The following is a 22,297-nucleotide window of genomic DNA, read 5'->3' as shown; positions in this document are numbered from 1 at the left end:
ATCTTTGAGTTAGTATCTTGCTATTTTAGACACATACAGAATTATCTTTAAATTTCTATAATTTAAGTGGCAGTTATGTAAAAATTCCCATTAAAGTCTGTAAATTTTAAGACTGGAATACTAAATTTTAAGTTTTGCTATTTTTAAAAAGAAAATTCATAGTAAGTTATTTTTTATAATAATCCTACCTCCTAAGCAACTATGAAAAATAATTACAAATTTGAAATTAGATACTCTTCTATTACTTATTTGTTTAACAAATCATTTACAATTCTCTCTCTAAGAGAGAGTTCTGAGTCTTTTGGTCACCATCAGTTATTATTTTTTGGATTACCAACCAAACTGTTTATCACTCTCTTAAATTGATGAATTATAGACACTACATACTTTAAACAAGAAAAAACTTTTTAACGTTCCTTTAACGTCTTTATAGAAATATGCTGTTCTTATAATCCTAGTGCTTTTCAAAAGTTAATTGTAAAATAATAATTTATTCTTTGAAACTCAGAATTGTTTTCCATAGGAATTTTTTTTTTTTTTTTTTTTTTTATGATAGTCACAGAGAGAGAGAGAGAGAGAGGCAGAGACACAGGCGGAGGGAGAAGCAGGCTCCATACACCGGGAGCCCGACGTGGGATTCGATCCCGGGTCTCCAGGATCGCGCCCTGGGCCAAAGGCAGGCGCCAAACCACTGCGCCACCCAGGGATCCCTTCCATAGGAATTAAATATTAACAACAATGGTTCAGTTTCTAAGATGGCTTGGAAAAGCACAATGAACCTATAATATGTAATATGTAGTATGAGAGCATTGATAACATGAGAAACAGGGAAGGAGTTTTTGAACTAGTTCATGAGGGTGGGGAGAGAGAAGCTATTGATAATTTTTAAAAATATGCAATCCTTAAATATCCAAAGAGATACCTTTCATTAATCTAATTCCATTTAAAATAATTTTTTTCCATATAAGTTTCAGTGAATAAAAACTTAAGAGGACACATCCAAAGGAAACACAAGCCAATAAAATTTTTGAAGAACAAAATAACTTTTACCTTATTTATTTTGCCAGCTAATAGGTTTGTTGTTTGAATACTTAATAAAGAATAGACATAGCTTGGCTCAACATATTGGCACATGAAATATTCTGAATTCAAATTTAGGCTTTCTACTGACTTTTCTACTGTCGTGCTTTAAAAGATCTGAACTTTCTGTATGTCTGTTACTTTATGTGAAACAATAGGGATGTTTTCCCCCACTATCTTTCAACAAATAAGATCAAAAATTTAAAAATAACAGAAAGAATCTGGAAAGTACAAAATTCTACATAAAAGTCTGGACATAATTCTCAAGTAACCATATATTAAACTAAATTACACTGAATTTGTTTTGGGACTCCTGGGTGGCTCAGTGGTTGAGCATCTGCCTTTGGCTCAGGTTGTGATCCCGGGGTCCTGAGATCGAGTCCTGCATGGGGCTCCCATGGAGCCTGCTTCTTCCTCTGCCTGTGTCTCTGCCTCTCTCTGTGTCTCTCATGAATAAATCAAATCTTTAAGAAAATAAAAAATATACTAAAAACCAAACTGAATTTTTTTATTGTGACAAATGAGAAACTACCAAGTTAGTCACTCACTATGACATTTAAGTTAACAGTTTTTCAATATTACAACTAATGCAGACAATACATATAATCACTAGAACAGTTAATACTTTTAAAAGTATGTGCCAGGCATTTTTAAAGATATATATAAGATATATATACATATATATCTTATTAGATAACCCTGCGGTGGCCACAATCATTATACGTATTTTACTAATGAAGATATTGAGGCACAGAATGTCATAAGGATTTGAATCCAGACAGCCTGGCTCTATAGTCCAGGCTCTTAACTTTTTTTAACACCGCCTATTTAATTTGGGGAAACTAGACAAAGAAAAGTAACCTATTTCCATTTTATTTCACTTAATAAGAATTACCAAAACACTGCTGTAAGCTAGGAGTAGAATATTTACATTAATGAAGTGTGATCATTTATTCAAACTTCTCTAATATCTGAGTTCCACAATATTTATAAGGTGTCCATTTTATTAGCTAAGTGAAGAAAAGTAAAAAGGTAAGAGTACATCAGATCCATGTGTAGAATTTCACAGAAAGTCTTAAAATATTTTTAGGAGTAATGGATAATTTTATTTTTTTTAAAAGATGAAAAAATTTAATTCATAATTTCACAAAGATTCTGAAACATGGTTATTACTAATAATAGAAGCACAGAAAGAGAAGGAAATGAATTGAAATTTTAGTGAATGTCCACAAGATGCTAGGATTTCATATGCACTCCAGTATTTATCAGTCACAACCCTGTGAGAAATCAGTCACTATACAAATTTTACAGACAATCCTACATTCAGAACAATCAGTATATGGAACCAGTGTTCAAACTCAGGACCATCTCTGAAGCTCTAAAAGTTGTTCCCTATTAATCAAAAAAAGTATGGTTATCAGTGATCATCTGTGAATATTATACTACAGCCTTGTAGTGTATCTCAAATTCTGGAATTGTGCTATCTCCAGCTTTGTTTTTCTTTCTCAAGCTTGCTTTGGCTATTTGGGTGTTTTCTTGTGAAACCATACAAATTTAGTAATTCTTATTTTAGTTCTGTGAAAAATGCTGTTGGTATTCTGATAGGCAATGAATTAAATTTGGGTTATAAAGACACTTTAACAATATTAATTCTTCGAATGCATGAGCATAGGATATCTTTGCATTTGTTTGCGTCATCTCTAATTCCTTTCATCAGTGTTTTATAGTTTTGGGAGTACAGGTGTTTCACCTACTTGGTTAAGTTTATCGCCAGGTCTTTTATTCTTTCTGGTGCAATTGTAAATGGAATTGTTTTCTTAATTTCTCTTTCTCCTACTTCATTATTAGTATACTGAAATGCAACCAACTTCCGGTTATGGAATGAATAAGTCACAAGAATAACATGTAAAGCATAGGGAATATAATCAATGGTACTGTAATAGTGCTGCATGGTGACAGCTGGTAGCTACACTTGCAGTGAGCACAGCATAACATAGAGTTGTTGAATCAATCCATTACATGCCTGAAACAAACATAATGTGTGTCAACTATATTCAGATTAAAAAATCCAATAAAATAGTTCATTCCAAATATAAAAAAGATATAGAAATATATATTAAATTCAATATTTAAGCATAAATTGCATAATCTTTCTTATCCAAAGTTAAAATGTTGTAACACTTTAAAATGGTATCTGTCTCACTTTTACATTCTTAACAGAATTTTTTGCATTGGTGTGTATAAGCAGTGACACAATATGAAGAATGTACTTCTGGATGGTTCTTTTGTTGTTTTTAGGAGGTTTAAATAAGATAATGTATGTAAAATGCTTAGTAAAGTGAGTGGCAAAAAGTAAGCACTCAATATACATGAATACTAACTACTACACTAAAAAATCCTATCCAGCATTCTTTAATCATAATTGTTATTTTCTAAACTGTATCTGATAAAGGCATTTTGGTGGGGTATGTCTCATACCTATTAGCTTATCACAGAACTAGGGATCTCAGGACACTTTGATAGAAAGACAAGTAGGAAGTCGTAAAATAAGGAACACATCAATCCCTAAACAACTCCCAAGTGATTCTTCATTTCTGTTTAAAAGGTATCCTGACCCTTAGTGTTATTAAATAAATTTAGTAGACATCTTTTCAACACGAATAAGCTTCCCAAACACTTATGTCCTAGGACTGAAATCCTAGGTGGTCTGCTAGACACTTCATGAAAAATAAACCAATGGTAGTGATATCATCTCAGTAAGAATGTTCTATAAACTAGTAAAAAAGCAAGTAAGTGAACAAAGAAGCACTAAACTCAATTCTGTAGTTTTTGATTTTAGATGTTAACCAGCTTTAAAAGCATAGCCTGCCATTTCTGAGAATGCCAGAAAGTTAAATTCAAGATCATCTGATGGATGACCCAGTGGCAAAATTTACTGACCAACAATAATGTGACGCACCTTGTCTATTCTATGAACGCTTGTACATATTTTACCTCATCCTTAAAATTTAACACATCTTTGCAATATCTTGGTCTTAATAAAATTCAAGTGACTTAATCTACTTTTTATAATGGTCTTAGCATTTAGGGTATTTCTTGAACTTTTATTAATCAGATTGTTTATTACTTAATACAGATAGAAACTGGCATTCAAAGAAGCTTACAACTTAAAGATTAACATGAATATATTTTATCAACAATATAAGTTACATGGAAAACAATAATTAAAAATTTAATTTCTTCAAGTTTGTCTTTGGGGTTCCTGGGTGGCTCAGTCAGTTAAGCATCTGCCTTTAACTTTGGTCATGAAGCATTGGAATCCCTGCTCAGCAGAGTCTGCTTCTCCCTTATTCTCTCTCCCTTTGCCTCCCCACCTGCTTTGCTCATGCCTGTGCTCTCTCTTTCAAATAAATAAATAAATAAATAAATAGAATCTTTATAAAAAACCAAACTACTACTCCGAGATACATCATATTTTCAAGGCTAATATGGAGGCCTGAAATAGTTCATGCAACCTAATAATTTGTAATTAATTCTGACTGTATAAATTAACCTAAAAATAACCAAAATAAAGTTGGCATTGTATTGCGATCAGTTTGTAATTCTGCTTTTCTTAAAGGAATTTAAAAAATTTCTGTGTTTTAATAACATCAACACAAACATGCCCTAGATTTAGGACATTCAATTTGTGAATATGTCTTCTACTCTGTCTTGGTTTGCTCCAGGTACCACAATGTGATATATCGAGGTGCCAATTAAAGGTCTTTTCAAGTTGTCCCACTGAATGTGTCCCTTAAGATCATTTGCTATGATATCCTACACCAGCCTAGCACATTTGTAGGCTTTTTCTTTTTCTTCATTATTTACAACTCAGTTTATTCATACCAGGATATTCTCCTGAATACATACAGACATTAATTTTAATTCCCTTTCTTCTTTTTCTTTTCTAAACTCTGCCTACTTATGTTTAAGGCATAAGGTTATGGTCACTACTTCCCATTGTTTTCTGTGTTAAAGGGGTTTTATATAACTTGACCACTATAACCATGATTCCATGGGGAAAATCACTATGAGTTTTAAACTCAAACAAAAATGAACTCTTATAATAAACCCTTTTAGAAGTTTTTGAACTGAGCACAAAGAATATTAGTCTAAGTATAAATATTAATCCTAAGGATAAAGAAAACGTAGGCCTATAACATCTTGCAGTTTGATTCCCACCTAAATCTCTACCATCACCTTTTACCATGCACTCTCTAGTTCTTACCATCTGTTATTCTGTCATTTAAAGCTAGGTACTATGCTCTCTCACCCCTCAGTACCTTTATACATATTATTTGTTACCTCTAAAAAACTTTTCTCCCTCTTGATCAAGTTAACTAATTCATTAAGATTTCAGCTAACTAAGCAGTTCCTCAAAAAAAAAAAAAAAAAAAAAAAAAAGAGAGAGAAAAGAAAAGAAAAAGAAAAAAAAAAAGAAAAAAAAAAAAGAAAAGAAAAACAAACTTCCCTTGATCCCACTGATTGGTTAAATTACTCTTCAAAACACGTTCATAGTAAATACCATGTACCTCTCTATAGTAATTGGAATAGTTTCAGCTTTGCACTTATTTATATGATTATTTGATTAATATCTGTATCTCTAGGGTAAGTCCAGAAGAGCAAGATCCATGTCTATTTTTGGTCACTATTTTAGTGAGCACATAATAGGTGTCAACACATATTTGTTGAAAAAAAAAAGACATTGGGAAACCACTGGTTAAAAAAAAAAAAAGAAAGAGAGAGAGAAAGAATACTTACTGAGTCAATGACCCCTACATAAGAGAAAAATCACTGATTTTTCAAGTTAAAACAATACAGAGCCATATTTGATAGAACTCTTTTCCTCTTTTCAGGGGGAAAAAAGGTCCATTTGTCATGGTAGGGATAGGTGGTATTGTCTGACAAGATGGGGCCAGCTAGAAATAAATTATGCCAGATGCAAATAAAACTCGCTAAGTAAATGGAGAAAACATAAGCTATATCTTCATAGTTTTATTTGTGTACTATTTACTATTGATCCTAGGGACAACTAGAGTATTAATTTTAATTTTAAAAGGAAAAATATAATTTTCCTGTTTTAACTACACAGTGTTTCATTTCCAAATCATATATAATATACTTGCTTTAGATTCTTCACAAATTTTCCAGTTAAAATTACAAAAAACTATTAACTTCCTTAGGTTTTCTGCAAGTTATTATTTCCCTATTTCTTTTCTGACCTGCATTCATGGAAATAAAGTGTTAAAAACAAAAATGCAAGATACATTATTTCTAACCCCTTTTTTAATTTACCAGGTTATTTTGAATTTTAATCCTAGTTTTCAAATTACTAAAGGTAAGCTTCCCCATCCCCTCATCGCATTGGAAGCTTTGTCTTCTTGAGTTACTTTCTCCTGAACCAACCTACGGTTTCTCCTCTATCTAAACCCTGATTAACTCATGTTCTCCCAAGAAGCCCACTGTGATTAACTCTACAGAATTCTAATTGCTTCTTTACACTGCATATTTTCAGACTCAGTTTGATGTCATTTTACTAAAGCTCCTGAAGTGTTTTTTCATGTTTCAGTCCCTTAAAAAAAAAAAAAAAAGAATTTTAAAAACTTGTTTTATCTTTGTCTTCTATTCAAACCATTACCTGAATACAGAAAAATTTTAAAAATGTTAAGTAACTATGCCATCCATATTTTGAAGGAGCATATAATTTGGAGCACTGATTAAAATAATAAGTCTATCTTAAGTCCAACATATATCTTATCTCAAACTAAAACTGACTTTATGACTGACATTCTTCACACCACTAGTTCCCTGGTCAAAATTTTCCTAGGTTAGTAAGAAATGCATTTTGCAATAAGAATCAAAGTATTTAAAGTCAGGTAGATTATGGCCATTGTTCCTCCCTCGATTGACTACACTTTTCACCCTGTTAGATAAGATTAGATCAGTCTAACAGACTTTATTCTGTATCAAGTTATGATGATTGTTAGCCAATACTCAATTCTCTTCAAGGTACTGAAGGGATATATTCATGTGACGATTAGGGGATAGTACTATAATTTTCCTGGATCGTTCTTTTACTCATTCCTTTAATACACAAGTATTTTTTGCCTTTATAAAATTACTGCATGAATATAAACTTGTTAAAAATAAATCCAAGTAATGCTGAAGTATACAAATTGTTAGAGTTCTTAATCTTCCACCATCCCACTTACACACTTTCTATAAACCAAGGATATAAATTGATATGTATTTTCCAGACATTTTCTTAAAGTATTTACATAAACAAAAGGCATATATTTTATACAATTTTTTTATTTTAGAAATATATGTGCACATGGTATAAAATATGTATTATATGTACATAAGTATACTTATATAGTACATGCGTATTATTCTGTGTGTGCATTTTTTACATAAATGGGATCATAGTGTACATATTATTTTGTGACATGTTTTCAATTTAGCTTATCTTGGAGATCTTCCATGTTTTTTAGCTTACAAATCCAAATTTTGCATGGTCGTTGTTAGCTCTCATTCTGAGAGACCACAGGTAGTATTTTCTAACTTTCTTATAAAATTTCAAAATAAATGAATCATTTCTTTCAGTCCCCAGGAAAATGAATAATGTAGATTTTTCCATTGTAATATATTTTAATTAAAAGCATTTTAGCAAGTATTCATTGAATTTAATATGATTTTTTCATCTTTCCTTAAATTTTTAAACCTCCTTAAACTTCTATTTTAATAAAAATATATGTACATGAAGAATGTAGACATTTAGTAATCAAGGACAACAAATAGCAAAAAGCAAAATTTAGCTTTCCAAAAAAGAGAAAACATTATAATGTAGCAAATGTGCCTACTTATTAGAATAACATAACACATATACACATAACTCATTTTCTAAATCAATGAGGTAGATGCTTCAAAAAGAAAAAAAAAACTTTTAAAACAGTTTACCAACATACTTAGAACATAGAAACCACAAACAGCAGGAGCAGCAAACCAGAAAAGCAACATAAGATTAAATTAAAATCTGTGTTATGTATGTTTAGTCTCCTCCCATACATATATCACTGCAGTAATGTGACTGTTATTTTTGTTTTCTAATAGGCAACATATTGCTATGTTCTTCAAACTGGAAAACAGGAGTTGAGTCAATTAGCAAACATCTACTATAGAATTTACTAAAAAGAAGAAAAACCCCAAAACAAAAAACACAACACTAAACTGGTCACTTAAATAAGATATGTAATAATATAAGCTGTTAGGCTTTATTATCAAAAGAAACTGCTGAAGGAAGTGCTATACTATTTCTGGTAGAAAATAGGCTGCATTTTTAGATTTCTATAAAAGAATTAACGTTAATACTGCCTAAATGAAAAAAAAGTATTCATAAGGAATGGCATGATTTAGGAGAGCCTATGGCTACACAAAATCATTGCCATCATTACTGGTGATATTTGTAGCTGGTATAAAGCTTTCTGATATATAGTGAACTGAATACTGCAGCTTTAATTGAAGTTTGAATGTTATAAACAGTTAGATGTCTGGCTCTGGCCTGCATTCTAATACCATCAGCAGAACAGAGATGGGAAGTATAAACAAACCTTTTAACTAGATTACAGTCTCTAAAATGGCCAAGAAATCCTTCAGCACAAACTCCTGTGTGACAAATGTGGGAGAAGGAAAATGATTTTGGAATAATTCTAAAAAATAGCCTCTGCAATTTCTGTCATTACTTGGAACATGCACTTGACTTTCTAAATATTTGCTTAATATTAATTAATGATAAATTTTATATTTAACTTTCCAAATAAGTAAAAATCCTTTTTATCTTACATAGCAGCTGTTTTTTAGATCAGTATATCCCAAGTAAAGAAGCTATTTAAAAATCAATACTTTTGTTGACTGTGGAATACTTGCCTCTCCCAACATTAGTGACTACATGTATACAGCCAAGACTACTATTTTTAGATAGTAGTAATATTAAGAATGTAGGATTAAGTTAATTAATGGTCAACAGATCAGTAGACATTTCTGTACTCAAGGTACACAGAAAACAATAGCTTTGGATAACAGGATAAATCTTAATATAACTTAGCATTCAGTCAAACTTAAGAAACATTTTAGGTTCACTTCCAACTTCCAAGATATAGATGTTAAATTTTTAAAAAGGGTAGCACAAGAATATAAATTTTAACACTGGCACCATACAGAAATTTTTCCTCTAATTGCCTGAATCTTGTTTGGTTGGCAAAGAACTCAGTGAAGCATGGATGTGCAAAAATTTTTCAACGCTGCAAGGTGGGTGACTGATTTATATAAATCATTTTGGTCCTTTAAAACAATACGTTCTGATAAATTACACAATGACACAGATTTAATTACAAGTTCTCTAAGAAAAGGTTATATAGGTCAACTGAAACAGGACTCAAATTAGAATTAGTCAACATACAACTCTGAATGAAGTATATGGTTTTCACCAGGTTTGACATCATCATGATTTTCTTCTCTATTACGTGCAGCTATGTTAGAAGACATAGCTTAACATACGTTAAGCCTGGTCTCAACATGTGTCTGAAAAATTATACTGAGTCATTCCAACTTCTGAAATCTTACATGATATTACAGAAATACGTCAAACAGAAACAATGATGAGTTAGAAACTGTACTTTTAACTTTTATCTTTAGGTATTGTCTTTGCCTATTAGGAATTACCTTTAGGTTATCTAAGGAAACTATTTGAGGCCATAGACTTATTCTATCCCACTGATTACTTATTCTGTAAAGCAATAAAACCAATTTGTTATAAAATTTCCTTTCTGAAATATAACAAATTTCAGAGAATAGTTCTCAGCATTTAAAAATATATCCAAATTCTATGGGTCATAATGCATTGGCATAATTATTTATAGAACGATAGTCAATTCATGCATATAGGATGAAAGTATATTTACTTAAGATGCATATGAAAATTACTTAACAGAATTTTTAAAAATTACTCTTTTCTCCTAGAAGCAAAGGATGTGAAAGTAAATCTGGTTAGCTGGGACAAAACCTATTTTAATTCAGTAGTTGCTTTAAAGAACAACTATATAATAATCTAAACATCTAAGGAATCCAACAAGTTGTTCATTCTCATACTAAAAATATTTCTGACTTAAAGTAGTACTAAAAAGAATACATTAAACTTCATCCTATATGTGTAATGTAGTAATTATGAAAATCTTATAAGATACAGGGTCCAGAAGATTATATATATATGTAATACACACACACACACACACACACACACACAACCACCAGGTAATATATGTTCCCTCTGTGTAGAGGTTTTGCATTACAACATTTACATTAAAATGTTTACAGTAAATATTCATTGGGTCACAAATTGTTAGAACCTTCAAACTTCACCTAACAAAATGGTAAGTGTAAGCCACGCAAGAGAGGAAGCTCAATATGTAGAAAGCCTAAATGTAATGTTTGCCATAGAAAGAGAAGACTGACTTTATGTATACAGCTGGCCCCTGAACAATGAGCGCTGACTTCTGTACATTTGAAAATCTCATGTAACGTCTGACTCCCCTAAAACTTCACTACTAAAAGCCTACCGTTGACCTTCTAGAAGTCTTACCTATAACATAAACAGTCAATCAACACATATTTTGTATGCTGCATGTATTATATATTGAATTCTTACAATAAAGCTAGAGGAAAGAAAGTTTAGAAAATCATAAGGCAGAAAAAAATATACTTATAGTACTATAAAAATTCTGCATATAAGTGGACCCGCAGTTCAAACCTGTGTTGTTCAAGGGTAAAGTGTATTTTATTTCAAGTTGCACACTAGTCTGCATCTATGTTCCTTATAAAAAACTGGGTTTATTTATTGTTTCTGTCCTTGTAAACTTTAAGAAATTGTTCATCACTCTATCAATAAGCTACTGAGGCCGCGATTTTACTGTTTACTAAAGTGCTTACTGAATGATAAAAACTATTGTGGCTGTGTTTTAAAGTGTTATGAATTTACTGTGATTAAGTGTTTTGCTGCTATATGTAAAATGTGATTTTGTCAGTAATAGGTTTCCCCATTTGCAAAATGGGAACAATGTTCAAAGTTCACAGGATCAGTGTATTGATATATTTAACACAGTGTTAGACACCTAAAAAAATGGTAACTATGTTTATTATTAAAATAAAAAGTTAAGAATGAATTTGAAAGAGAACAGAATTGACCTTCAGAAATCCGTTTAACTTCACAAAATACTATATCAGCAAGGGAGTCCCTCCTTTCAAACTGAATCAGTATTATTCTAAAAAGTACAGTTTAAGGGGACAAAGATAATCCAGGAAATTTCTCCCTAATTACATATGAATGCCATGATAGGAACCAAGATAGTATTCTTTAGTTTTGAAACATTCATTAACTAAGAAACTTTCAAATCATTTTATTGAAGTTGTATCACATAATGAAGATTAAAAATTTGAACTAACCAATTTAGAGCTAGAACTAGAAAGCTTCTAATGAAGATCTTGGAGGAATTTATCTCGTGCACATTGAAAATTCCAAAACTCCTAAATAGGATATACTGTAATTAGTCCATGATAATTATACTGTTAGATTAAACTATAGAAATTAAATGATCAAAATGATAATATGCCATGTCTTCCAATGAACCATGAAAGATAACATGTTATATGAAATGTAAAAAGAAAAGTTACTTCTGAGAAAAAAAAAAACGTTTAAGTTTGGAGAGTTTGGGTTTTGTTTTTGCAGGGGAATAATTTAATGAGATACTTCAATGAACAATGCTGATAATCTTCAAATAAAAGTATTTATCAATAAAATACTAGCAATGATAGCCACATACACTAATTTTATGGTCTAAAATTAATGAGTTATACACAGAATAGAGATCCCCAGAATACAGTATTAAGTGGAAAATTTTTCTTTTCTTTATATTCTTCTATTTTAATAAAATACAGCAAAATCCTTCATAAACATGCATTTTTTTTCCACCTAACAGTATCCATTTAGTTGATATAAAATTTATTTAGGAAGAAACATCAAAATAAAGTCATGACCAATATACTTGTGGAATACAATTAAAATATCTCTTCACATTAAACTGTAGGGACCATCCTTGTTTCTCAGATGCCTAGCACCGTGCCTGACAGACAGTATATGCTCAATAGATGTTTAATGAATACCTAAATACAATGTTTTGCGCATACATTCAAAATCCAGACAAGTTTGCAAAGGTACATAAGTTGGATATAGGCTTTCTGGCTGACTTCATGGGGTCCCAGTGATGACTAGGAGTAAATCTTCATATCCATAGAAAACTGGAAAGTTGATAAGTGGCTGGGTAAGGACCAGAAAAACAAAGTCAGGGAAACATGTCACCTAAGTAACAGTTGCTTTATAGAGCTGATAAAAGTGGCCTAATCATTCCAATAACCTATTGCACTAGTCAATCATGAAATGAGATTTAAGTGTATCTTGAACATCTGCTAGTATCTCTTTAATTGGAATTTTTTTTGAAATCGCTTATTAAAAATAAATTACTTTTGTTGAATTGCATCCTGGACAAGGATCCGAGGGAATATGTTTTTACTTTCTATGAGCACTGTGTTGTTAGCAGGATTTAATTTGGCTAAGAGAAAAAGTGAGTGCTACAGCAAAAATAAATTTAAAAATTCATGGTAGTGGAGAAGTCATAGCAAGGGGGAGAGGAAAGAAAAAAGGAAGAAAGGAATCCCACATATGGGAGCAAGGAAATTCAAATATGCCTAATTCTATCGTCATTGACGACCAACAATCAGTAGGGCCTACTGTGCACCGGACACTGTGCTGTAAGGGATATAAAATGTTAACAAGCCAAAAAATCCTTAGTCTTTAGTGGTTCACAGAGCAAGACTAACACGTAAACATTTATAATACAATATGCCTCATTCTTACATGTGGGTCTTTCATCCAAGAGCAAGAAGCATATTTACTGATGAATTAGAAGTGCAGAGAAAAAATAAGCATCAGGGGAAGCTGAAATAATTCTCAAAATAGTAACTATCCAGAATGAGAGAGATCAGTACCTTTTAAATCAACAACAAATAACTGAATTATAAATAGACAAAATTTTGGCTTAAAGCTATTTACCTAAACATTCTTAGAATATTATGCCTCCACATAAAATCCGTAAGTGCTATATGCAAAATTGTGAATGACAGTTTCATTTCTGAGCAAAGAAAATGAGGTAGTGTAGCATAGTGAATATTAAGAGACCTAAGTTGTCTGGTCCATGCATAGTCTGCCCACTTAGAGGCCTTGGAACCTAGGCAAGTTCCTCAAGCTCTCCGAGCTTCAGCGATTTGGAAAATAAAGAGCTGGATAAAGTGACCTCCAAGATATCACTTAGATGAAAATTGCAATCCCAAAGTTTCTTAATATTCAAAAAATAAGCCATAATAAAAAAGGTTTCTAAATATAAATCATTTTCCACCTTAGAGGAAGCCTAAAATTCTCAAGCCATACAGGGTTACCCTAGGAGTGGAGGGATAAAGAAGTGTTTTACAAAGAAAAGCAGACATAAATTAAATAAAGGTATTATACTCAAGACTGTAAATTTTTACTCAGCTGCCGACGGGGCAACTACCATCCAATTATCTACACAATTCGCTTTACTTAAAATTGATTTCTTCACTAAGTTCTACTTTCTCCCTCTTACGTTAAGGTTGCTGAGGAATTAGGGTGAGGACGAGGAATCCTAGGTGGACCTGGAACAGTAGTATTGATGTTGGGAGAAGAACATGAACTTGACATAGATTTCTGCTGAAGTGCACCAGTTACACCTCAGAGAAAGGTAAGAAACTGTTCAAATTTATAACAGAAAGGAGGGAAATAAGACCATATTGTTTACTGCTACACAGCTCTTTTTCCCCGTGTCTCAATGTCTACTTTTGCACACACGTTAATGAGAATTCTGCAGGACAAGTTTCTACATTTGCAGTTCATTTTTGCCACTAAAATAGAAGCGATAGATATTATGTTTGGGCTTCACCATCAAGAAAATAAAAAAAAAAAAAAAACGAAACTATTACCATGCTGTTATAATATGTACGTCAAACATCCGTCTAGATTTATTTTTCTTCGATCCTTTCTCTTTGATCAAATTGCTGTTTTCATATTACCAGTCTGATCATAAAATTGCTGCTTTACAGGAGAATATTTTTTGCTGACATAAATTATGGGATCAGAGATACCAATGCAGTAACAAAAAAGGGTGTGTGTGTGTGTGAGAGAGAGAGAGAAAGACAGAGAGAGAGTGTGTGTATATGAATGTGTGCATCCATCTTCAAGGAAAGGATAAAGAAATGTTATGTAGGAGACAAAATGCCACTTTCCAACGTAAGCCCTAGTAAAAGGCCTACCTTGGAAACATACTTTCTAGCATCTGTGAGAAAAAAATGCAGCACTGAATTTGAAAACCACAGTGATTTTTAGGAAGACTCTTCTCCTACAGACCTAAACCTGGGTTTATCTTTCAATTCATGTCCAACGAGAATGAATATCCTAACTAGGACTTTGCGACTGGACTCCTGAAGGTGCATTTTAGAGATCTGTCTCCTTTCCCATGCACTGAGCAATCTGGTTCAGTACCCCAGGAGATGAAAAACTCCTCTCCATTTACAACACTAAATAAATAATTCAGTTAAAACTGAAAGTGGTACCAATCCAGCAAACTACTGATGGAGAGGTCTGGCCTTCCATGAAGCCAGAGCAACGTAAAGTTTTCAATGGGGATTACTTGTTCAGACAAGTTACAAAGATCAGAAAAATACCCAGATTAATTAGGAAGCAGTTAATAGTCTCGTCTTATGGAAAATAAATAATCAGGAACGTATGCAGGGGAGAGACAATACCGGTGGCATTCGAACTTTGAGCATTTTAAGCTTTGAACTTTACATGCTGGTCTATGGAATGAGCATTTCACCAGAAAAAAAAAAAAAAAAAACAAAAAAAGCAGTCATACAACTCAACACCTAACCAAAGGCCTCTATCAACTAAAGATGTGAAATCTTCCATGCAAGTCAGACACAACAACAACAACAAAAAAAAAAAAAAAAAAAAAAGGAAAGAAAAAGAGAAGCAAAGCCAGAAAGCAAAAACCAAGTCTGTTCCAACACAACAACAACAAAACAAAAAAAAAAAAAAAAAAGAAGAAGAAGAAGAAGAAGAAGAAGGGAAAGAAAGAGAAGCAGACCCAGAAAGCAAAAACCAAGTCTGCTCCAACACAACAACAACAACAACAAAAAAAAAAAAAAAAAAAAAAGGAAAGAAAAAGAGAAGCAAACCCAGAAAGCAAAAACCAAGTCTGTTCCAACACAACAACAACAACAACAAAAAAAAAAAAAAAAGGAAAGAAAAAGAGAAGCAAAGCCAGAAAGCAAAAGCCAAGTCTGTTCCAACACAGGAGTCAATTTCCAAATCACATACAGAACCCCCCCCCAAAAAGGGAGAGGATTAAAAAAAAAAAACCACTCAGGTCTACAAATGGATAAGCAGTTCCGACACATCCCAGATCAGATCCCCACAAATGCAGTGGAGCTTTTCCTGGGCGGGGGGGTGGGGGGGGGTGGGGGGGGTGGGGGGGGAGGAGGAATTAAAAAAAAGAAAAAAAAAGCTCTCCAAATGAATTTTTTCAAGTGACATCCACAAAGTGTGCCTCTTTCTGCCTCTCTCCCTGGCGCCTCATTGGAGGAAGGAGGGGGTTGTTTTCCTACGCTCCCCCCCCGGGGGGGAGCAAAGACACAATCAAGATGTGAGCCGGAGGGGAGAAGCCACTTTTGACAACAGCAAATAAAAATAAAAGTGGCGCGGTCCGGTGACAGGCCGGCGCCCCGCTCGCACACCCCTCCCCGCGCCCCCCCAGCACCACCCCCTCCTCGCCGCGAGCTCCACTGCGTATGTGGTTCGCGGCTCCCGCCGCCCCGGAGTTCAAGTCGGAGCCGGGGGACGGCGGCGGGGCCCCCGCGGACGCACTTACCTTTCCGGCCCCCCACTTTTGAGCGCCTTCCCCGGAGCCGCGGAGGATGACACAAAGGGTAATAAAGGGGGGGCGGCGGCGGCGGCGGCGAGCCGGGGAAGCGGCGGCTCCGGGCGCGGGCAGGGAGATGTCTCCAGCCAGGGCCCGGCGGCGGCGGCGGCGGCGGCGGCGGCGGGCGAGGGGCTGTGCTGCCGGGAGGCTTCTGCTTCTTTCTCTCCCCTCTCGCGGCCGGAGAGGAGGAGGGTGGAGGGGGCTCGGGAGGGAGGCTGGCGGAGGGGTGAGGGGGTAGGAGTCGTGGATGGGGGTTTGCGAAGAAGAAGAAACTCCTTCTTCCCCTCCTCTCTTCGGGCTCAATCCCCCTCTCGGGGCTCGGGGCTGGAGGGTGGGGGAAGGAACTCGGGCGCCTCCCCCCCACCCCCCTCGATTCAAGGTTGAAGCGGGGCAGAATTAGTGTCCTGTCCCTTTAAAAATAGAAATAAAAGGTGCCCCCCCTCTGCCACTGCCTCTCTCTTCATCATCAGCTGCTGCTGCTGCTGGGGTCTCTCTGCCGGGGGGGGGAGGGGGGGCTCGGGTAGAAGAGACGGGAGGCGCCCACTGCGCATGTCCCTCCCTGACGGGAGGCTTGGTTGGTGGACGGCAGGAGGAGGGGGAGGGGAGGAAATGATACGGTCTCCCAGCAGCCTCCGAGGCGCGGGCGACCCGGAAGACGTTGTAGCGGGGGGTAGAGGGGCGGGGGCGGGGAGTAGGAGGAAGTTGCTACTCTTTAACTCTCCTCCCCCCCCTCCCCGCTCCCCGCTTCACGCCCCCTCCTCTCTCCTAAGGGAAAGCGGAGGAGCGGAAGTGGGCGGGCACAGAGAGGAGGGAGGGAGACTGAGAGAGAGAGAGAGAGAGAGAGAGAGACACACACACACACACACACACACACACACACACACACACACACACACACGCGAGGGGGTCACGTGCCCCGGCGGGAGACGCGCTGCGTGCGCGGGGCATGCCGGGAGTAGTGGTGTCCCGTTGGCAGCGGCAGGTGGAGCTGAGGCGATTGCGCGGCGCGCGGTGGCCGCGGCGCGGTTCTCGTGCTCGCCGGAGTCCTTCTCCGCCCTCCCTCCCCCTCCCCCCCCGGTAAGGGCAGGCTTTTCCCGGGAGAGGCCCCGGCGCGGCGGGCTGGCCGCCAAACGGAGGCCGGGGTCTCGCCCGCGGCGAAAGGGCGACTCGAAAGGGATGAGGACGGATGGTGGCGGAGGCTGGGAGCGCGGGAGGCGGGCAGGCTTGTGTAGGCCGGGCAGGCCCGCGCCGGGGGCAGGCCGCGCCGCGGAGCTGCCGCGGGATCCCGGGGCCTGCACGGCTTCCCCGCGACGCCGGGTCGCCGGCGGGTCCTCCGCTCCGCCCCGAGGCGGACGGGGCCTCGGCGGTCCTGCGGCGGGACGCGGCTGGGGGCTGCGGCCTCCGCGGGCGGTCCTGTTGGCTGCCGCTTCCGCTCAGAGCGGGGCGGGGGGGCATCCTGGAGGCATCCGGGGAGCATCCTGGGGGCGCCCGGGGGGCATTCTGGAGGTATCCGGGGAGCATCCTGGGGGCGCCTGCGGGGCATCCTGGAGGCATCCAAGGAGCATCCTGGGGGCGCCCGGGGTGAGTCCTGGGGGCGCCTGAGGGGCATCCTGGGTGCATCCTGGGGGAGCCCGTGGTGCATCCTGGGGGCGCCCGTGGTGCATCCTGGGGGCATCCTGGAGGCATCTTGCGGGCGCCCGGGGTGCATCCTGGAGGCATCCGGGGGGCATCCTGCGGGCGCCCGGGGGGCATCCTGGGGGCATCCTGCCAACTCGGGCCTTAGCTGCACCCCCTGCGCTGTGCGCCTCGTGGCCCCTCCTGGAGCCCCGCAGTGGGTTTGGGGAGGGGCTGAGCCGGGGGATTCCCCCTCCCGCGTCTTGGCGTTGCTGGGGCCACACGACGCCCGTGCTTGTTTTCGGAAGGGGATTTGGGGTTGTGTCGTCTCTGTGCTGTCAGAGTTGGTAAAGGACAAAAAAATTTTCCTTTTCCTGTTGTAATGGATATTTCGTTAAGTTTCTTTGGTTACTTGTCTCGGCTTTAGAGGCTCGGGTTTCTCAATTAAATGCCACTTTTTTTTTTTCCTGGAAATGTTACCCTCGTATGATAGTAATTGCAATTCTTAAGGAATTTATGAATTCACATTAGTTAGTAAGGCTTTTTTAAGTAAATATCTGTTTCTTTTCCCATATTCATCGCGTACAATCCTAACTAGGAGCGTTGGAATCTTTAAGTTAATCTTCTGTAAAAGTGCTTTGAGAGGCTATCACCCTTTATGGTTTCTTTTAAGACCAGGGAATCCAAGGGGCTCAGTGGTTAGCGCCACCTTCAGCCCGGGCGTTACCCCAGGGTCCCGGAATCGAGTCCCTCGTCGGGCTCCCCGCATGGAGCCTGCTTCTCCCTCTGCCTGTGTCTCTGCCTCTCTCTCTCGGTCTCTCATGGATAAATAAGTAAAATCTTTAAAAAAAGAGAGAGAGAGAGAGAGAGAGGGACCAGTACTCTGGAGTGCTCCGTGTTTGTCGTGTTGGTATTAGTTGATTCCGTAAGGGGTACTTTAGGATACATTGTCAAAGTTGCTACTTTTCCACATTTACTTCTGTTTTGGCAGGAGACCTATCCACAGACAATCCACTACCTTACGACTTCCTCTGTGGATAGAGTAGTCTTGTCAAACGGAATGAAAACTACACTCCTGTGCCTTAAAATTTCGTTTATATTGCAACTAAACATTTACCACTTTATAAAAGAAAAAAAAGTTCGAACAAGGCAATTCAAGTGCCCTAGGTAAACAAATTTAGATTTTTTTTTAATGTTAAAATACGAAATATGCAAAAAAGTGCACAAATCCTAGGTATGCAGTGTAGTGAATAATCACCAACGGAACAGCCTGGTGATCTCCAACCAAAGTAAAGAACCGGAACACATTGGCTCTGGAGACCTACCTACTCCTCCCCCATCCATTCCTGCTGCCCCACTTCCAGAGCGCCACACTGAAGTAATTTTTAGGGTAATTATTTCCTGTTTTTAAGTATTTGTTAACCACCAAGGTTGGCTTTCCTACACGATGTAGATGAATTTTGCCTGTTTTTCACCTATATTAAAACAGTTGCACATTATGTATTCTCGTTTCACCAGTATTTAACCCTGTTAGTAGATTTTAGCTGTTGTGCATATTTTTTTCATTTTTGTAATGTCTATGGTAAGTGTGGTGTAGAAAGTCTTGTTATGAATAAACCACAGTTAATTTAGCTAGTCTGATATTAATGGACATTCGGGTTGTGTCCTGTTTTTAGCAATCAGAAGCAATGATGCTGTGAATGTTTTTATGATGGTATTTTTATGCACATAGCATGCATTTTTTGCCGAGTGTAGCTTATGCCAAACTTTTATAAAATAGATATATCAATTTATACTCCCACCAGCAATATATGATATATCCTTTTTTTTCCTACATTCTCACCAACAGTTGATATTTTTCATTTTTGCCAACATGATGAATGTGCCTTTATGTTATTGTTTTAATTTACAGTGCTCTGGTTATTAATGACTTTGAGCCTTTTGTGAAACATTTTTTGGCTATTTTGATTTCTTCTTTGAATTGTCTTTTCATTTTCACAATACTTCTATTGGGTTTTCTTTGTTTTACTTAAAGATTTGACCAGCGTGGCAAATATTTTCTCTGTGCTTGGAGCACTTCTCGCTCCCTGAATGGTTTTATCTTCATTTCATTCTTTACTAGTTTATATGCTATTAGTATTTTAAAACTGTGACTTTAACTCAAAGTAAGAGGTTCTATACTTGTGCTACCCCAATGCCTTAGCCCGCTTATGGCTGGCGTGGTCCACTTGAAATGTGGCTAGTGTTGCTGAGGAACTGAATTTTTAGTTTTATGTAGTGTTAATTTAAACTTGAAAATTGATACTTGATTCAGTTGTTGAAAAACCCTTAAGTATGTTTGGAACAACTTGGGCAGGTAAATGTACTTTCTTGACTGGGAACTTGATAAAAATAAGGTCAAGTATTTCTGGTGTCAATTTAGCATCTGAATTGTCATATTCTGTAATTATCAAATACCAGATTTCTAAGACTTAGTATGAAAACACTGTAAAATAATTCAGCCTTTTATTATGATCGCATGCTGAAATTACAATAAGTGAATTTACTTTGTTTTACCTTTTTAACGTAGGTACTAGAGAATTTTAAATTATATATATGAGCGCTATTTGTATTTCACTTGGACAGTGCTGTTCTTACCATCAGTGTTTAGGTACATATTCCTGTATTTTTATTACTTTCAGTTTTCATTAATTGTTGCATCTCTGAATTTTCTTTGAAGATCTTTTTCGTTTTGCTTTTAATACACTATTTAGAGTATTTTGAATACAAATGTGCTGACAGCCAATTATCTTAATTTTTTGCTTCCCTTATAGTGTCTTGTTTCATCTTCAATCTTGAAGAATGTTTTGGGTCTTTTAAATTGTAGATTGTGGTTATTCTTCAGAATCTTGAAGAAAATGTTCCACTGTAGGCTTGTTTATTTATTTATTTATTGGCTTCCATTACTGATTTTGAGCAGTCAGCTGTCGATCTAATACGTGCTGCTTTGAAAGAAGTCTGTAAAAAATGTTTTTTTTTGTCTTAAGTTTCTGCTATTTCTTTATGATGTTTGTATAGAATTCTCTTTTACCTGTTTTGTGTTCATTGAGATACTTGAATCTCTGGATCAGTGTCTTTTTAAGAAGTAAATCATTTAAATTCTTAATGTTTCAGCTACTTGCTAAATATTACAGCTGTGGCTTTTTTTGGCACAGTATTTGTAATTTCTTTTTGACCGATAATTTCAGTTTCTAATTTTTTAAGGGTCTATTTCTGCTGGTTCATGATTTTTTTCTTCTGTGCCTGTGTGCTAGTTGTTGGATTTGAAAAATTATGGAAATATATAAGTCTTAGGATAACAGTATCTTTTTTAAGAAGACGTGTTTCCCTAGGAAAGATGAGTAGGCAGGCGTGCCACCAATCCCAAGTCACTTAGTTGATGTGCAAGACTTCAGATTACTTCTATTGTATACGTGACAATAAGCAGGGCTTTAGGTGTTGAGTCCTATGAGTTCTTTTGTACATCTAGTTCTCCCCAATCCTGGAAATGTTGCTCTTAGGATCTCAACTTAATTTGGGTGATGATGTGTTTGCATCCCACATTTGGTGGGTCCTGTGCTTTGATTTTTTTTTTTTTTTTCTTTTAGCCCTGCAAAGCAACCAGGAATTCAGCCTCCCTTCTGTTTTCTCAGCCTTATTTTCTGGATAGGTAAAAAGCCTCAGGAAGAAGTGGCTGAGTAAGGGTTTTTTGTGTCTCTCCCCACCCCCACCTCCCCACCCCTGGTTTACTTTGTAGATTTTGGCATGTGATTTCATTCTGCTTTATTATTTTATTATTTGATTTCTATTGTGAAGATTTTTTTGTTGGTTTCAGCAGGATCATTCTGATCTGCCATTACCATGAAGAAACATTATCCTCTTTTTTTCTTTATTAATTTTTGAGATTTGATTTCAAGATTTTTCTACCTCTAACCAAACTCGTGTATTTTATCCTAAGTCATACATTAGTTTACAGTTTTTAAGTCATACATGACTCTTTTTTTGAAGATTTGTACTTATTTATTTATTTAAGATTATTTATTTATTCATGAGAATGACACAGAGAGAGAGAGGCAGAGACACAGGCAGAGGGAGAGGCAGGCTCCACACAGAGAGCCGGATGTGGGACTTGATCTTGGATCTCCAGGATCTGGCCCTGGACTGAAGGCGGCGCTAAACCGCTGAGCCACTGGTGCTGCCCTGGATTTATTTATTTTAGAGAGAGCTCAGGCATGCAAGTGGGGGAGGAGCAGAGAGGGAGAGAGCGAGAAACTCCAGCAGACTGCCTACAACGTGGGGATCCCTGCCTGTACAGAGCTCTTTCTCACAACCCTGAGATCCTGACTTGAGCTGAAATCAAGAGCTTAACTAACCGAGCCATCCAGGCATCACTCACTTGGGTGAGTTAAAATTTAGAAAATAGTTTCAAGCAGTTTTTGAGTTAATGA

General features: G+C 37.1%; 3 protein-coding genes across 15 annotated transcripts in view; 2 read left to right on the top strand and 1 right to left on the bottom strand.

Moving 5' to 3' along the window:
• Positions 1–16,819, bottom strand: part of MBD5 (methyl-CpG binding domain protein 5) — a 438,997-nt gene extending 422,178 nt beyond the window's left edge. For 7 of the 9 annotated variants that reach the window (XM_041739751.1, XM_041739750.1, XM_041739753.1 and 4 more), the window contains exon 1: positions 16,167–16,819. The gene's annotated coding sequence lies outside the window, so the exon portion shown is untranslated. The remainder of the gene's footprint in view (positions 1–16,166) is intronic. The other 2 variants (XM_041739756.1, XM_041739757.1) reach the window with 2 other exon arrangements.
• ORC4 (origin recognition complex subunit 4) overlaps positions 15,880–22,297 on the top strand; it is an 85,863-nt gene continuing 79,445 nt past the window's right edge. For 2 of the 5 annotated variants that reach the window (XM_041739761.1, XM_041739760.1), the window contains exon 1: positions 15,880–16,224. Coding sequence is in view for 1 of the 5 variants with exons in the window: in XM_041739764.1 (XP_041595698.1) it covers positions 16,213–16,224 (12 nt within the window). In the remaining 4 variants the exon portion in view is untranslated. Of the gene's footprint in view, positions 16,225–17,045; positions 17,295–22,107; positions 22,250–22,297 lie in introns of those variants that run through there. The other 3 variants (XM_041739764.1, XM_041739763.1, XM_041739759.1) reach the window with 3 other exon arrangements.
• LOC121482020 (translation initiation factor IF-2-like) lies at positions 17,321–21,940 on the top strand. The gene is made up of 2 exons (XM_041739765.1): positions 17,321–17,798; positions 21,458–21,940. The coding sequence occupies exons 1-2, from the start codon at positions 17,404–17,406 to the stop codon at positions 21,549–21,551; spliced, it is 489 nt and encodes a 162-aa protein (XP_041595699.1). The 5' UTR covers positions 17,321–17,403; the 3' UTR covers positions 21,552–21,940.

Source organism: Vulpes lagopus, chromosome 24, assembly GCF_018345385.1.
Source record: "Vulpes lagopus strain Blue_001 chromosome 24, ASM1834538v1, whole genome shotgun sequence".
Classification (NCBI taxonomy): domain Eukaryota; kingdom Metazoa; phylum Chordata; class Mammalia; order Carnivora; family Canidae; genus Vulpes; species Vulpes lagopus.
Note: the sequence above shows the minus strand (reverse complement) of the source record. Positions and strands in the feature narration are given on the sequence as shown.